Genomic DNA, 15,420 nt, shown 5'->3' with positions numbered 1-15,420 from the left:
TTGTTGAGCTTTAGACGCATTGGCAGTTTAGGGATTATGGATTTAGGGGTTATGGTTTATTGTTTAAGGGTTGAGGTTTATATATGTTTTATGATTCAGGGTTTAAGAAATATAGGTTAGAGGTTTAGGGATTATGGTGTAAGGGTTGGGATTTAAGGTTTAGGTGTTTGGGGTTAAGGGTTAGTGGTTTAAGGGTTTATAGTTAATGTTTTATGATTCAAGGTTTAAGGGATATGGGTTAAGGGTTTATGTATTATGGTTTGTGGTTTATCATTTGAGGTTAGGGCTTAAGGTTTAGGTGTTAGGGGTTAAGGGTTAGGGGTTTATGATTTATAGGTTTAAAATTTAGGGTTAAAGGGATAAGAGGGCTCAAAGTTTAGGGTTTAAGGTTTATGGATTATTGTTTAGGGTTTGTGGGTTTAATGTTTAAGGGTTTAGGGTTTATGATCTAGTGTTTAAGGAATAGGGTTTACGGTTTATGGTTTTCAGGATAGGGGTTATGGTTTAGGGTTTAGATTAATTAGTATTTTTGAAAAATACAACTTGACTTCATAGAATTAAATTTCTAATTTGAAGTTTTAGAAAAATACAAACACTATACGGATTAAGTTCCTACTATAAATTTTAAGAAAAATACAAGCACTATAAATCAAATTTCCCATTTAATAGAATTAAAAATAATGTCATATTATTGTATCATATTTTAATTTTTTAAAATTATTAAATATTTGAAAATTTTTAACATTAGTGGCATTTGGACCAAAAACGCCGCAAAAATGTGTTTAAAAGTATATAAAACGGGGCCGTTTGGTTACAGGAATTTGATTTTTAGTGGCGTTTTTATCAAAAACGCCACAGAAGGTATGAAATAGCGGCGTTTTTTATAGAAACGTTGCAAAAATATATCAAAAAGTGTACGAAAATGGCGTCGTTTACTTAAATGATTTTAACTCTTTAGTGGCGTTTTTCTCAGAAACGCCGCAAATTGTAAGCTTTAGCGGCGTTTTTTCTGAAAACGCCGCAACTGTGTATTAGAAAATGTTCAGAACGTCGCCGTTTCGTTTGAGGAACAATTATTATTTAGAATGTCATCGTTCTGCTTAGCGTCACATTTTTTCCCCTTTCCCACACCCAGCCCCTAAATTCAGTTTTCTTCCCCTTCCAAATCCCTAATTCCCTTTCGAAATCTCTTCCACATCCCTAATTCCTGTCATTCACTGAGTCGATCCTGTAGAACTGCTGCTAGTTTTATTTTAGTTTATTCGATTCTTCATTTCGTCGGTTTAGTTATTCGATTCTTCACAGCATTTAGACGAAGACAGACCATGGGGATTATGTTTTTTGGGTAAGCATGAACCAGTTTCATTTCACCTTTTTTCGTGTTTAGGGTTTGGGTTATTCATGTTTGAGTGAGCTTTTTCGTGGAATTTACTTGTTTGAATCGTTAACATTGATGTTCGTCCATGGTTTTAGGGTTTTTGAACACATAAAACAATCTCATTTTTGAATTTAGTCGTGGAATCTGATCCGAACCGATTTACTTTCTCTCCATCTTCCTAAAGGTATGAAATTCTTTTCTGTTAATTCTAGCTTTACCAATTTAGTCTGTTTAGGGTTTTAAGCAGTTACTGTCTTACATTTTGACCATAAATTGTATGCTTTCGAATGCCTAAATCTTTTTTGTATTGATATATTTTTTTAATTTGTGTGTGGTTAAAGTTATTTTCTAAATTAAAAACGATTTTAACTCATATTCTAAACCTTGTTTTGTATTTCTATTTGTTTTTGTTTAAAGGAATCAGGACCTTTGTTTTGTCTTTCTATTTACGGTTTAATTAGTATACTATATTATACAGTTAGTACTCATATAATTTAAGAAAATTTTATATATAAAATACGCTATTATAATATTTTGATTTAGATACTTTGACAGTTTATTATTCACTTAAGTTCATGTAAATTTGTTTTATTGATCAAGTTGAACAAATTTAGTTTTTTCTTAGTTTTTTCTTTCCATTTTGGTTGTAGCAATTTAGTTTTAGCAATCTAGTCTGTAAATTTGGTACCTCCCACTGGTTTGAAGCAATACATAGAAAGCCTAGATAACCAGAAGGTTAGTTTATCCTTTATTTTTTTTTTGTTTTATAAATTTACATTTGATTTTGGACTATTTTTAAATTTGGTATTTTGTAGTTGGGACTGTTTTAATTTGGTATTTGGTTAATGTTGCTGCAAGTTCTTTTTTGCTGGAAGTTCTACTTAATGTTGCTAGTTAATGTTAGGGGTTAATGTTGCTGCAAGTTCTTTTTTGCTGCAAGTTGTGGTTAATGTTGCTGCTTAGTGTATTTATTCCTGGTTAATGTTCTGGTATTCAAGTTGTTTTTTGCTCCATTTTTCTACTAAGTGTTTGAATCAATTTCGGTTATGGAATATATTTGCAATTATTTTACAGTATTTTTGGTTTGTAAAGATCCAAATTGAAATCAATTTTAACCAAACCTTTCAATTGTGAACTGAATTGATTTAAAGTTTTTATGAATCGAATTTAGACTTTGCTTAAATCACAAATTCTACCTCATGTGTTCGGTTTTCTTTGCTGAAAATATTTTCTTTTACTTGGTAACAGTTGTTGTAGCTTAGAAAGGATTATGAACACAGAATTGTCCCACCCTCTAGCAAGTTTTTTTTTTGCTGCAGCTTAGAAAGGAATATGGTTTGCTACATTCGTGCAAAAAACGCAACCATTCGTGCAAAAAAAGCAATCAATTTGGGACATAAATATTATAACTCAAATATTATAAGACAAAAACTTTTTAGGTTTGCTACATTCGTGCAAAAAACGCAACCATTCTGCAAAAAACGCAATCAATTTGGGACATAAATATTATAACTCAAATATTATAAGACAAAAACTTTTTAATATATAACATATATTAATATGGATATATAACCTATATTTCAATTTTATTAATAATAAATTTTATAATTTTAAAAATAAATGTAAATGTTATTTTTTAAATATTAAAACCTACATTTTTAATATGTCACCCCATATATGGTATGGATATATAACCTATATTTCAAATTTATTAGTAAACAATTTTTAAATTTTAAAAATAATTATAATTAAGAAGTATAAAAGTGATATACTTACATAATACATAAATTGCATAACCAATTTTTTTAATATATTACTTACATAACTTATAAATATTTATATACATTTTTAATATATATATTTTAAAATTTATATTTTTTTCAAAATTTATCAATCATATCATAACTTACATAACTCAAATTTATCAATCATTTCATAACTTATATATAAACTTACATAATACATAACTTAAATAATATATAATATATAAACTTATATATAAACTTCCATAACTTATATAATAACATAATAACTTACATAATACATAACCTTCCTAACTTACATTATACACAACTTACATAACTTAATTAATATCATACACAACTTACATAATACATTACTTAAATAACTTACAGTACTTACATAATACATAATACATAACTTACATAACATACATAATACATAACTTACATAACTTACATAACATACAATATACATAACTTACATAACATACATAATACATAACTTACATAACTTACATAATACATAACTTACATAATACACAACTTACATAACTCACATAATACACAACTTAGTACATAACTTACATAATACATAAAAATATATCATATAATAACTTACATAACTCATTTATAGTTATAACTGAACAACTTACTCGTGCAGATTATTGTCAACGTCAGACTTCAAGAATTAAGAAATGGATCGGTCTTGGATGAATTTGTCAAGGGTTAGCAACGGTTATCGAAATGGAGTACAAACTTTTCTAAATTTTGCATTTCAATATGCAAGCCAAGAGAACATGATTCTTTGCCCGTGTAAGAACTGTGTCAACATAAACTGGCATTATCGTGAAGTTGTATATGAGCATCTAATTGTTGATGGGTTTGTTCGGGGTTATAAACAATGGCTTTTTCATGGAGAATGCCCGCCTAGTACTTCCTCTTCAAGGATGGATGTATCTTATCCAGGTACTGCTTACCATCAGTTTGTTAGAGGGGATGACATGGAAGGGATGTTGCGGGATGCATTTAATATGCACAATTATGGTTTGCAGTCATTCGCAGCTGACTTTATGACATCTAAAGATTGTAATCTCGGTGGAAATACTTTTACCGAACCGGAAAGAAGTGTACCTCATGAAGAGCCGAATGGAGAAGCGTCGAAGTTCTACGCGCTACTTAATGACATGAACGAAGAACTTTATGAAGGATCAAAATTTTTAAAAATGTCATTTTGTATTCGTCTTTTTTAGTTAAAATTTTTGGGAGGGTGGACTAGAAACTCCTTGACAATGCTGTTAGAGTTTTTGAGAGACATGTTTCCGTTTACAAAGATTCCTCACTCATGTAAAGATATGAAGAAAATGATAAAAGATTTAGGTCTTGGGTACAACAAAATTCATAGTTGTCCGAATGGTTGCATGTTGAATTAGGGTGATCGGAAAAACTAGCAGTGTTGTCATATATGCGGCCAATCCTGTTGGATGAAAAGAAACACAGATGATGGGAATGATGATGAAAATGGCGCACAGTCAAGGAAGAAGACAAATAAGATATTGCGATATTTTTCGCTAATACCAAGGTTCAAAGCTTTTCACGTCGTCGAAGACGGCCGAGTCGATGATGTGGCACCATGATGGACGGACTAATGGTGGATTACTAAGGCATCCGGCAGATTATGCAGCTTGGAAATCATTTGACAATAAATTTCTAAGCTTTGCAACCGATCCTAGGAGTGTGAGGCTTGGGCTAGCATCTGATGGATTTAATCCATACAAGATCATGAGCACTGTGTACAGTACCTGGCCAGTAGTGCTTGTTCATTACAATTTGCCTTTGTGGATTTGCATGAAGCAATCTTCCCTTATCTTATTTGGGATTATCCCTGGAGAGAAAGGTCCCGTGAATGACATCGACATTTATTTACAACCACTTATTAAGGAGTTAAAACATTTATAAGATGGTCTTGAGACATACGATGCACTGAGAAAGGAGAACTTTAATTTGTGTGCAGCTTTGGTGTGGACTATTAATGACTTCCTCGCTTATGCAAATTTATCTGGTTGGAGTAGCAAGGGTCATTATGCTTGTCCTTGTTGTGCTGCGCAAACATGTTTGCAATGGTTATATAATGGGAAGAAGTTCTCTTATATAGGGCATCGTCGGTGGTTACCGGAAAATCATAGATTTAGATTTTAGAGTTCTGTATTTGACGGTACTGAAGAGTTCAGAGAAACTCCTTCGCAGACCAGTGGATCTGAAATCTTGTTCATGTTAGAGGATATGAAGTTTAGTTATGGGAAGATGAACCAACCGCCAAACACGTAAAGATTTAGGAGATCGAATGATGAAGCTGATGATGATTCTAATGAAGAGGATGATCCTAATGAGGCGGACTGGTGGAAAAAAAGAAGTATTTTTTTTAGTTGTCTTATTGGGAGCATCAACTTTTACGACAAAATCTTGATGTCATGCACATTGAGAAAAATGTTTGCGAGAACATTGTCGGTACAATTTTGAATGTCGATGGAAAATCAAAAGACAATCTTCAGAGTCGACTTGATTTAGTCAACATGGGAATTCGTCATGATCTTCATCCCAATCCACTTTCGAATGGGAAATATCGATTGTCACCTTCTATTTTTTCAATGTCGAAGAGAGAGAAAAAAGTGTTCTGCATGGTGTTGAAGGATATAAAGGTTCCAGATGCGTATGCATCAAATATATCTCGATGTGTTAGTGTTAAAGATTGAAGACTATATTCCTTAAAATCACATGACTATCACATCTTGATGTAAGATTTACTGCCAGTTGCTCTACGATGTTGTATGTCGAATAAGGTGAGTCTTGTATAATTGAACTATCCAATATAATGAAAGCCATTTGTGGCAAAGTTTTGGATGTTCAAGAACTTCAGAAGTACAAGATCGAGCCGCTTTGACTTTATGCAACTTGGAGAAAATCTTCCCACCTTCCTTCTTCACTATTATGGTTCACTTGATAATCCATCTCTCGCATGAAGTAATTCTTGGTGGACCCGTTTTCTATCGATGGATGTATCCCATAGAAATGTGTTAATTTATTTGTAAAATTTTCCTTAATTCACCTATATTCCTTTACTTAAAACTTTGAATAATGTTGTATATCGTGTTTAGGTTCCTATCCAAATTGAAGTCTTACTGCCGCAACAAGCATTATCCAGAAGGATCGATTGCTAAAGGCTACTTGGCAAAAGAATGTATGACCTTCTATTCAAGATATTTGGAAGATGTTGAAACAAGGTTGAACAGACCTAGTAGAAATGCTGGACTCATGGATCATAACTTCGTCGATACTTATTTGTTTCAAAGTTTTGGAGAACCAATCGACAAAGTTGAAATTGCAAAATTAGATGATTTATCGTAGGTACAAGCATATCAATATGTTCTGTTTCACCATGATTCAATGAAACCATTACGGAAGTAAGTTCTAGAATTTGGAAAAATATTCGTCAATTACAAATTGTTTATGTTCTAACAAAGTGAACCTTTTTTTAACATAGTGAGTACAAACAAATATTGAGATCTACACAACATCGAGATATCAATAAGTTGTTCACAGAATGTTTTCATGAATGGTTAAGCCAAACGGTATGCAATTGGAGCTTTCATTGACAAATAATAATGTTTCTCATAACATTTTTAATTACTCAGTTTACTTTCCATTCAATAGGTTTGGAGTGGGAAGAACGTCAATGACGAAGTTAAATGGCTTTCTCAAGGTCCAAATCGAGTGGTTAAAAGATATAGTGCGTTCCTCATCAACGGATTCAGATTTCATACAAAGTATCGCGAGAGATTGAGGAGAACGCAAAATTGTGGAATAGTTGTTAATTCCTCAATTAAAAGTTATGCTAGTGCTAGAGACAATAATCCTGTCGAGGGAAATATGGAATATTTCGGACTTCTTACTGACATAATTGAGTTGGATTACTACAGCAAATGGAAAGTTGTCTTATTTCAAGGTGATTGGGCCGATGTTAATACTGCTCGTGGAATTAAGCAAGATCAATTTGGTTTTACAATGGTGAACTTCGATCGATTGATTCACACAGGACAACAATTGATAGATGAGCCGTATGTATTCTCTTCTCAAGTCAAACAAATTTTTTACTCAAAAGATCCAACTGATGAGGGTTGGTACATTATACTCCGTAACATCTCTAGAGACTTGTTTGACATGGGCAGTGGAAGTAGAGATAGCATCAACGACAGATCAGAAACTTTGCCCTTTCCAGAACAAAACTTAAACGAAAATATCCCTAGTATTAGTACACAATTTCAATGGGTTCGTAAGGATACGAATGAAGATATTTACGAATTATGATGTAGTAAGATTTTACGATTGTTTAATTATATGTAATATCATAATTTAAATCTTGGTCTTATTATATATTTCAACTATTTTATATGTGTTATTATTGTTGTAATTAGTTACTAAGTTTTCAACTATCTTAGGTGTATTGCATATAAAATGCCTAGAAGAAAAATACGAGATCTAATCATTATTTAAAATGCTCCGAACTCGGCAGAAACAAATAGTAAACAACAGACAACTATTGTATCTTCGAATGTTCCGATTACACCTGAGGATCCTACAGAAGTTCAAAGTAATTTTACATTTAATTTACATGCGTGTTGACTTATAATTGATTTATTTTTCAAATTCTTATATTATAATATACCATTTTTCAGCTGAAAATGGTGGGATACGCAGAGGTCGAGGACGTACACTACTTAGAGATTTATACGAGTTAGATCCAGTCGAGCATGTCAAAGTATGCAGAAACAGTTTTGGTCAGCTTGTTGGATCAGAAGCTCGACTTTTAGCTGGATACTTGGGTATTTTAGCATGAAATGCAAATATGTTGCCTATCAACTACGAGTCATGGCGTCAAATGCCCGATAGTAACAAAAACCAAGCCCTCGATAATATTAATGTAACAAAATGTTAATGTTATCTGTAATACTTGGGTTTAAGTTTCATTTATATTTACTTTCTTAACTTGTGTTTTTTGTAGGCGAGGTTTGCTTTAGAGGTCTCGGATACTTATGGAAAGAAGTCATTGGGAAAAAGATGGAGAGACCATAAAAGTACTTTAAATAAAGATTATTATAAGACAAAAACAACCCTCGAAGAGAAATTGCAAAATGTCCCGCCGAGTATGCTGAGGAACCAATGGGAAGATGCGGTTAGATTTTGGCATTCGAAGAAAGACGAGGTATGACGTACTTCCAAACTCTTGTAATTATTTTGGTTTATAGTATTTACTATTTACGTACTAATAATTTCATAATGTAGGATCGTGAACGAGTTAGAAAAAGTAGCAGGCAGAAACAAAAATTCACTCACACAGCCGGGTCGAAAAGTTTTGCTTATGTAGTTGAGGTCGAGGTATTTTTAATTTTTTAATAGTCAAATATGTATTACTTTCCATTAAATAATATATTTACTACTATATTGTAGGAACTGTCGTCCGGTCAAAAAGTTGGACGCCTTCAACTTTTTGAAATTACACATGGAAGAAAGATGGATCTCCTATTACTCCTGAAGTTGCAGAAATTATGGTACGTTTACTTAATACGATTTGACTTGTTTTAGTTATTTATAGTGTTTATTTTCTAATGGTTTAATTCATTGCTTGTAATGTAACTATTGTTAAGTTATGTTGCACTTGTTTTTTTAATATATATTGCATTCCTAACTATGTGATTTATTTTTTTAGGAAAAACTAAAGGATAAAAAGGCGGAGTACAAAGCGATTGCTTCCAATGATAGTTCTGTTCATCTTGAAGACATTGATAACCGGATTATTACTGAAGTTTTGGGTCCTAAAAGGTATGGTCGGGTTCGATTTCAAGGATCTTTTGTTAACCCAACCCAATATTTTGGATCCAGCTTGCAGCAATACATGCCTTCGGGGAGTCAGGCTCAAGCTGAAGTTTAGAGGTTAAAAGAGCAGATGGCTTAAATGCAAGTGACCACAGTTGAGGTTCAAAAGAAATATGAAGAACTCCAGCTACAACTTAAAGCAGAGGCGGCAACGAGGGAAGCAGAGCAGAGCAAAGAAGAAAGTATGACAAACTCCAACAGTAGCTTCAGAATATGATGAAGATGTTTCAGCAGCCGCAACATCCGCCGTCATAGTGTATTGTATAAATATTTTTATCATTTTAACTTTTAACATTTTTGTAAAAATAATATGAATTATATTTTATTTATTGACATTAATATTATTTTATTCATTTAATTTGAAATATTATATAGATTTATTGCTTTTGGCTGGTTTAGATTTGGTTGCTTTTGATTTGTTGCTACAGGAGGACTGAAAATATGAAAAATTTTATTTTACAAAAATCCCAAAATTAGTGGCGTTTTTAGATAAAGCGTCGCTAAAAGTCACCAAACAATAATGGCGTTTGTGGGAAAAGCGCCGCTAAAAGTCATGATCTATAGCAACGTTTGTGGGAAAAGCGCCGCTAAAATTCATGTTCTTTAGCGGCGTTTGTGATTAAAGCGCCGCTAAAAGTCATGTTCTTTAGCGGCGTTTGTGGGAAAAGCGCCGCTAAAAGTCATGACCTTTAGCAGCGTTTATAGAAATAAACGCCGCAAACGTTAACAACGTTGTCTATAGCGGCCTTTTTTACAGCGCTTGCGCTAAAAAGCGCCGCTAAAGGCCTAAAAAACGCCGCTAAAACCCTATTTTGGTGTAGTGATTGTGAGTATAACTCCACAGTATTCAAAATAAGTTCTCAATTAAAATTACGTGGAAAAATATTATTGATGAGAACTCACAAGAGAGAAAACTTATATATGAAAAGTCATTGGTTATGTGCCTGTTGTACACCTGAAAAATAGTGATTTGAACTTCACATTGATTTAACATTTCCAGTTGTAAATGTCACACTAGTACTTATTTGTAGATACAAAGTAAAAGGAATGACAATAAAATTATCAATTTGTTACAAGTTATATTAACATTATTAGTACGATGGAAATGCATGTTAAAGTAAACCACAAGTTTATTGATACAAATGCATTTATTACTTGGCATGACCAGTTAAATCATCTTAGATCATATATGATGCGAAAATTAATTGAGAATTCATATGGACATTCATTAAAGAATTCTCATTTGTTGCTTGTTCTCAATGAAAATTGCTTATTAGAAATTCACTAGCTAAAATTGAGATTTAATGTTTTGCATTTCTGAAATGAATATGAGCCCACTCACCCACCATGTGGATGATTTTGATATTATATGATTCCTGGTAGATGCACCTACAAAATAATCACATATGTGTTATCAACTTGCAACCTGTCGTTTGCAAGATTGCTTATTTAAATAATTAATTTCAGATTATGCAATTAAGACAATTCAAATTGAGAAATTATCCAAAATACCTATTTGTGTTTTTATAAAAGAATCATGATTAAAGTTTACTATGATTATTGTTGAAACTCCTGAAGACATCAAAATATATTTCCCCACAAATTTTCCATCACTCATGACTTTCAAAAGAATGGTGATATAAATGCTTAGCAAATACATTCAAATAGTCATTTGAAAAACTAGTATTCAAGATTGAATACGTAGAATATGAGAAAGTATGTGATGTTTTCATGAGGAGGAGTAAATACGTGTTGTACTTTTTTTCCCTTAACCGAGGTTTTATCCCACTGGATTTTCTTAGTAAGGTTTTTAATGATGCAGCATATTATGCATATTATAGATACATGTACTTTTTTTTCTTCACTAGGAATTTTTTTCCCACAGGGTTTTTATCTTAGTAAGATTTTAACGAGGCACATTATCTACAAATGAACATCCAATAGGGAGTGTTATAAATATTTTATTAAGTGAATGTCTATCAAGATCTAAATAAGTTTTGATATACTTTAAATTCTAATAGTCATTGGAAGTAGAGTTCTATTCCATTTATATTTCTTATGTCTATAAATATAAACTTTGGAGAAACATTGTAAATATCCGCATTGATCAATAAAATACGCTCGCTCTCTTATTTTATTTTCTTCAGTTTTTGTCTTTTTATTTTATAACATTTATATATTTTTTGAAATTTTCATATTTTTTTAAAAATGATAAATTTTGGAGTTTTTATAAATATTTTGAATTTAAAAAAATTATTTTGAATTTTTTTGTAACTTTTATTGAGAGAGATCAATTTGCTCGTTTTTAAACTTGACAGGAACCAAAAAAGTATTTACACCAATCTATTATTTGAATTATTTGAATTGTAAAATTCAACACAAATCGAACTCGAAACTCGAATTACCTATTCGAGTTAACTTGAATAATTTGAATAAATCGATTCCATTAATTTGAAATTTAAAATTTTTTTATTTTTTTTAATCGAATCGAATTTTACTCACCCCTATTAAGCACCGCATTCCTATTCACCCAATTGGGCTAATCAATCTAATGGCCCTCTTTTCCCATGCGACAAAAGATGTAGGCTACTGAATTCTATGCCTTTGGATGCAGGTTTAAGACTCATAAATGCCACCTTTGAGTTTTGACAAAATATAGCTGTTGTAGTTCTAATAAGTTGGAACATGAAATGGAAGGATTAGGAGCAGTCAAAACTCCAAGATGAGTGCCATACTGAGTAGTGTATTCGAGGGATTATCCCCGAGAAATAATGCTATAACATGATCACTGTACTACTTTCTCACCATGCTTGAGTTAATTAATTACTGTTGTTGTACTATAATGATACCATTTGTACTTTAGAAAATATCCAACGAATTATGTTGAAAAGATATACAATTTTTAAGCTGATGTTTTAATTTGTTGTATGATTTTTCTCAACTTTTTTTTTGAAACTATAAGATTTATAAACAATCCCTTCATTCCTATTTAAGGTTCCCACATGATGAATAATGGGTTAAATTGATACCATGAAATTAGATTTAAACTTTGAAAGTTTTGACAGATTAAAACATCCAAGGCAGAGCTATAATATCAAACAAGTAAAATAAAGGAGCTTGATAATCAATCATGTATCAAAATTAACAACGAAAAAAAAAGTAAAACTAGAAGAGAAGCAAGTCTATGTGTTGTTTTGATGAAGAAATTCAACAAGAGTTGAAAGATAAAGTGAGAGGATGATGATGGTGATGATGATGGTGGTGGTGGTGATGATGATGGTTGGATTCTCTCTCTATTCGCCACTTGAGACTAAGAAAATCATCGGTAGAACATGGCAACCTTAAAGGCCCCGTCATGTGGTAGCCGTATACTTCATAAGCCTTGTCTAAAAGCTGCTTGAAAAGTGGATGGTAAAGGTGGGATATTGGAATCGCAAACCGCTTAAGCCCTCCATCTTCTTCTTCTAACCCAACCCGAACGGCGAGCCATCCTTTCTTCACCTTGGTCGCCTTCTTGTCTTCTTGCATCTTCTACTTGTATGTAACTGTTGGTTTGAAGCCAGGCTTACAAATTTTGGTATTTATAGCAGTGATGGTGGGGAATTTTTAGTAATGTTTTTGGCTTAGAAAAAATAAGTGATAAGATATTCGATTTGTTTTAAGTAAAATTTTAGGATAGAGTTTTGTTTATGAAAAAAATAGTTAGGAGAACTTTACTTCACCAATCTGACTTGATTTCGGATTTAATTAGACCATAATGATATTGTGATTTCAAATATTTAAAAGAAAAATTGTTAAACAGTAAGAGTTTAGTGCAATTTAACTCTATATTTAGATTGAAATGAGGATGGAGAAAATAAAGAATTATATATATATTTTTTGTTGGGATGTATCTTTTAATTTAATCAAAGGAAGCTTAAATTTTTTATTTAACCCAATTAGGAGGAAACGAAAGCAAAACAAAATTTCCAAACTTTTCTTTCTTTCGTTTCCTTTCATTTATTACTTTTGAAATTAATGTTTTTTTTTTAAATTAGATCGATTGTCGAACTAGTCAGATCATCGATTTGTCAGTTTAATCGGTCCGATTAAAAAATTATTAAATTTTTATAAAATTAATAAAAATTAAAAAATTCAGTTCAACTAGTCCGTAACGATTTTCGAGGTAACCAGTTCAAAATTTTTTCTGGATCGATACCTCAATTGATTCCTAATCAATCGGTCCAACTAATCGATTCAATCCAATTCAAAAAACATTGCTTTTAATCTAAACACAGTAAATTTTCCAATTTAATTTCGAAATAATCAAATCCAAATGTAATGGATAGGTATGGAGAGATTTTAGATTAAATACATCTAAAATCCTAATATATATGTGTGTGTGTGATATGTATACGGTTCTAGTACTTTATAAAGACAAAAGAGGTGGGGCATTTCATTTCCTTCACAAATTTAGCTGTTGTTCTTCCGTTCATTCCTTTATGCCGTCCTCTTTTCTTTTTTCTTTTTTTTTTTTTATTTTTTTATTTATTTTCGACAGCGACTCTTCCTGGCGTGAGCGTGGATAAGGACGTGGAACCTCCATGTTTTGCTCTTGCTGGAAGATGTGGCCTTTAGTTTTAGGTTCGATTTTCGTAATTTAAAGTTTTTTTTTTCTTTTTGGGGGTCATGTAATAAATTAAAGTTTCTAGAACATAAACTATTTTTTTGAGATTAGATATTTTCTTTTAAAGTAAAGGGACACCTAAATTATATATATTTTAATTTATTACATGAATTTGGTACTTTTTCTTAATTTGGTTCATAATTTTTTATGTCTAATTTGATACTTAAATTTGTCAAATATTTTACAAATTAGCCAAAAATACTAATGATGTTATTTTTTTAATGAGAGGATAGAAACTGTAATGTATAATCAATATATGACAGATGAAGTAAAATTTAATGGTAAAAATGATTACATTTATTTGGAGTTTACTCTATTTATTAAAGAATATGTTTAAAATTTTCTTTTAATTTCGGTTGAGATCATTTTGATAGTTAATGACAGGAATATTCAAGAGGGATCACATGATTAAAATATGTTTTATTCTTCACAAACTATTGGAAATCATCCATATTTATGGAAAGTCAAAGATACGGGTATCAAATAAAGTCAAAGATATAGGTATCAAATGTTGGAAAGTCAAAGATATGAGTATTGAGATATTGGCATAAGAAATCTGAGATATTTGCAATATTTGGTCCCTAATTGTAAAGTGACTTTGCAAGTTGATCCCTGAACCTCTACTATAAATAGGCATAACCATCTCTCATTCTGTATCTCATATTTGCCATTCTCTACTTAAGGCATTGTTCTATCTCTCTCTCTCTTTGTAAATTCTCACTTGTATTTTGGAGTGAAATATATTTGGTAGTGCCCGAGGACGTAGGCAAAATTTGCTGAACCTCGTTAAATTCTTGTGTTCTTTATTGTATTATTCTGCTTGAATTGTGAGTGTGATTGTAGTGATTTATTGTGCTATTAAATTACGATTGAGGAATATTCTGGCTAGGAAAGACTTGGTACTTAAGCAATCCTTGTGATCCACCTCTCTTTCCTAGGAATTGAACTTATTGTGATTTTTTAGTACAATAATTTTACTCTTTTACACGCTTCTGCACAACAATTGGTATCAGAGCTAGATTCGTACTTGGGGAATACAATCGTTCACGGCACTGTTCACATACAGTAGTTGGGATTGAGGAGAAAAATGGAAGAGGTATCGTCATCAGCAAAGACTACTGTGACCAATGCAAAATTTGAAGTAGAGAAATTTGATGGTACCAATAATTTTGGTATGTGGCAATGTGAGATCCTGGATGTCTTATGTCAGAAAAAGTTGGATATAGCCCTTGAAGAAATACCTGACAAGATGGATGACAAGGAGTGGGCTAAGATCAATAGACAGGCATGTGGAACAATTCGCCTATGTTTGGCCAAAGAACAGAAGTACTCTGTCATGAGGGAGACATCAGCGAAGAAGTTGTGGGATACACTGGAAGAAAAGTTTCTAATAAAAAGTTTTGAAAATAGGCTTTATATGAAAAAGAAACTTTATCGATTCACGTATGCATTCGGTATGTCGATGAATGACTATGTGAACTCATTCAATAAAATTTTAGCAGACTTGCTAAATTTGGATGAGAAATTTGAAGATGAAGACAAGGCATTACTGTTGTTGAATTCTCTTCCTGATGAATATGATCATCTTACCACCATATTGCTTCATGGGAAGGATACGATCACATTTGATGCAGTCTGTAGTGCGTTGTATAGATCTGAGACTCGAAAGAAAGATAAAAAAGATCACAGAGATACAACTACAGAAG

At 31.9% G+C, this 15,420-nt stretch overlaps 1 protein-coding gene across 1 annotated transcript; it reads right to left on the bottom strand.

The window, feature by feature from the left end:
- Positions 1-12,151: 12,151 nt before the first annotated feature.
- Positions 12,152-12,817, bottom strand: LOC107931321 (auxin-induced protein 6B). Its single transcript, XM_016863190.2, has one exon. It carries the CDS (start codon positions 12,574-12,576, stop codon positions 12,256-12,258), a length of 321 nt encoding a protein of 106 aa, XP_016718679.2. The 5' UTR covers positions 12,577-12,817; the 3' UTR covers positions 12,152-12,255.
- Positions 12,818-15,420: the final 2,603 nt, after the last annotated feature.

The sequence above is a fragment of the Gossypium hirsutum genome, chromosome D09 (assembly GCF_007990345.1).
Source record: "Gossypium hirsutum isolate 1008001.06 chromosome D09, Gossypium_hirsutum_v2.1, whole genome shotgun sequence".
NCBI classification, from domain to species: Eukaryota; Viridiplantae; Streptophyta; class Magnoliopsida; order Malvales; family Malvaceae; genus Gossypium; species Gossypium hirsutum.
Note: the sequence above shows the minus strand (reverse complement) of the source record. Positions and strands in the feature narration are given on the sequence as shown.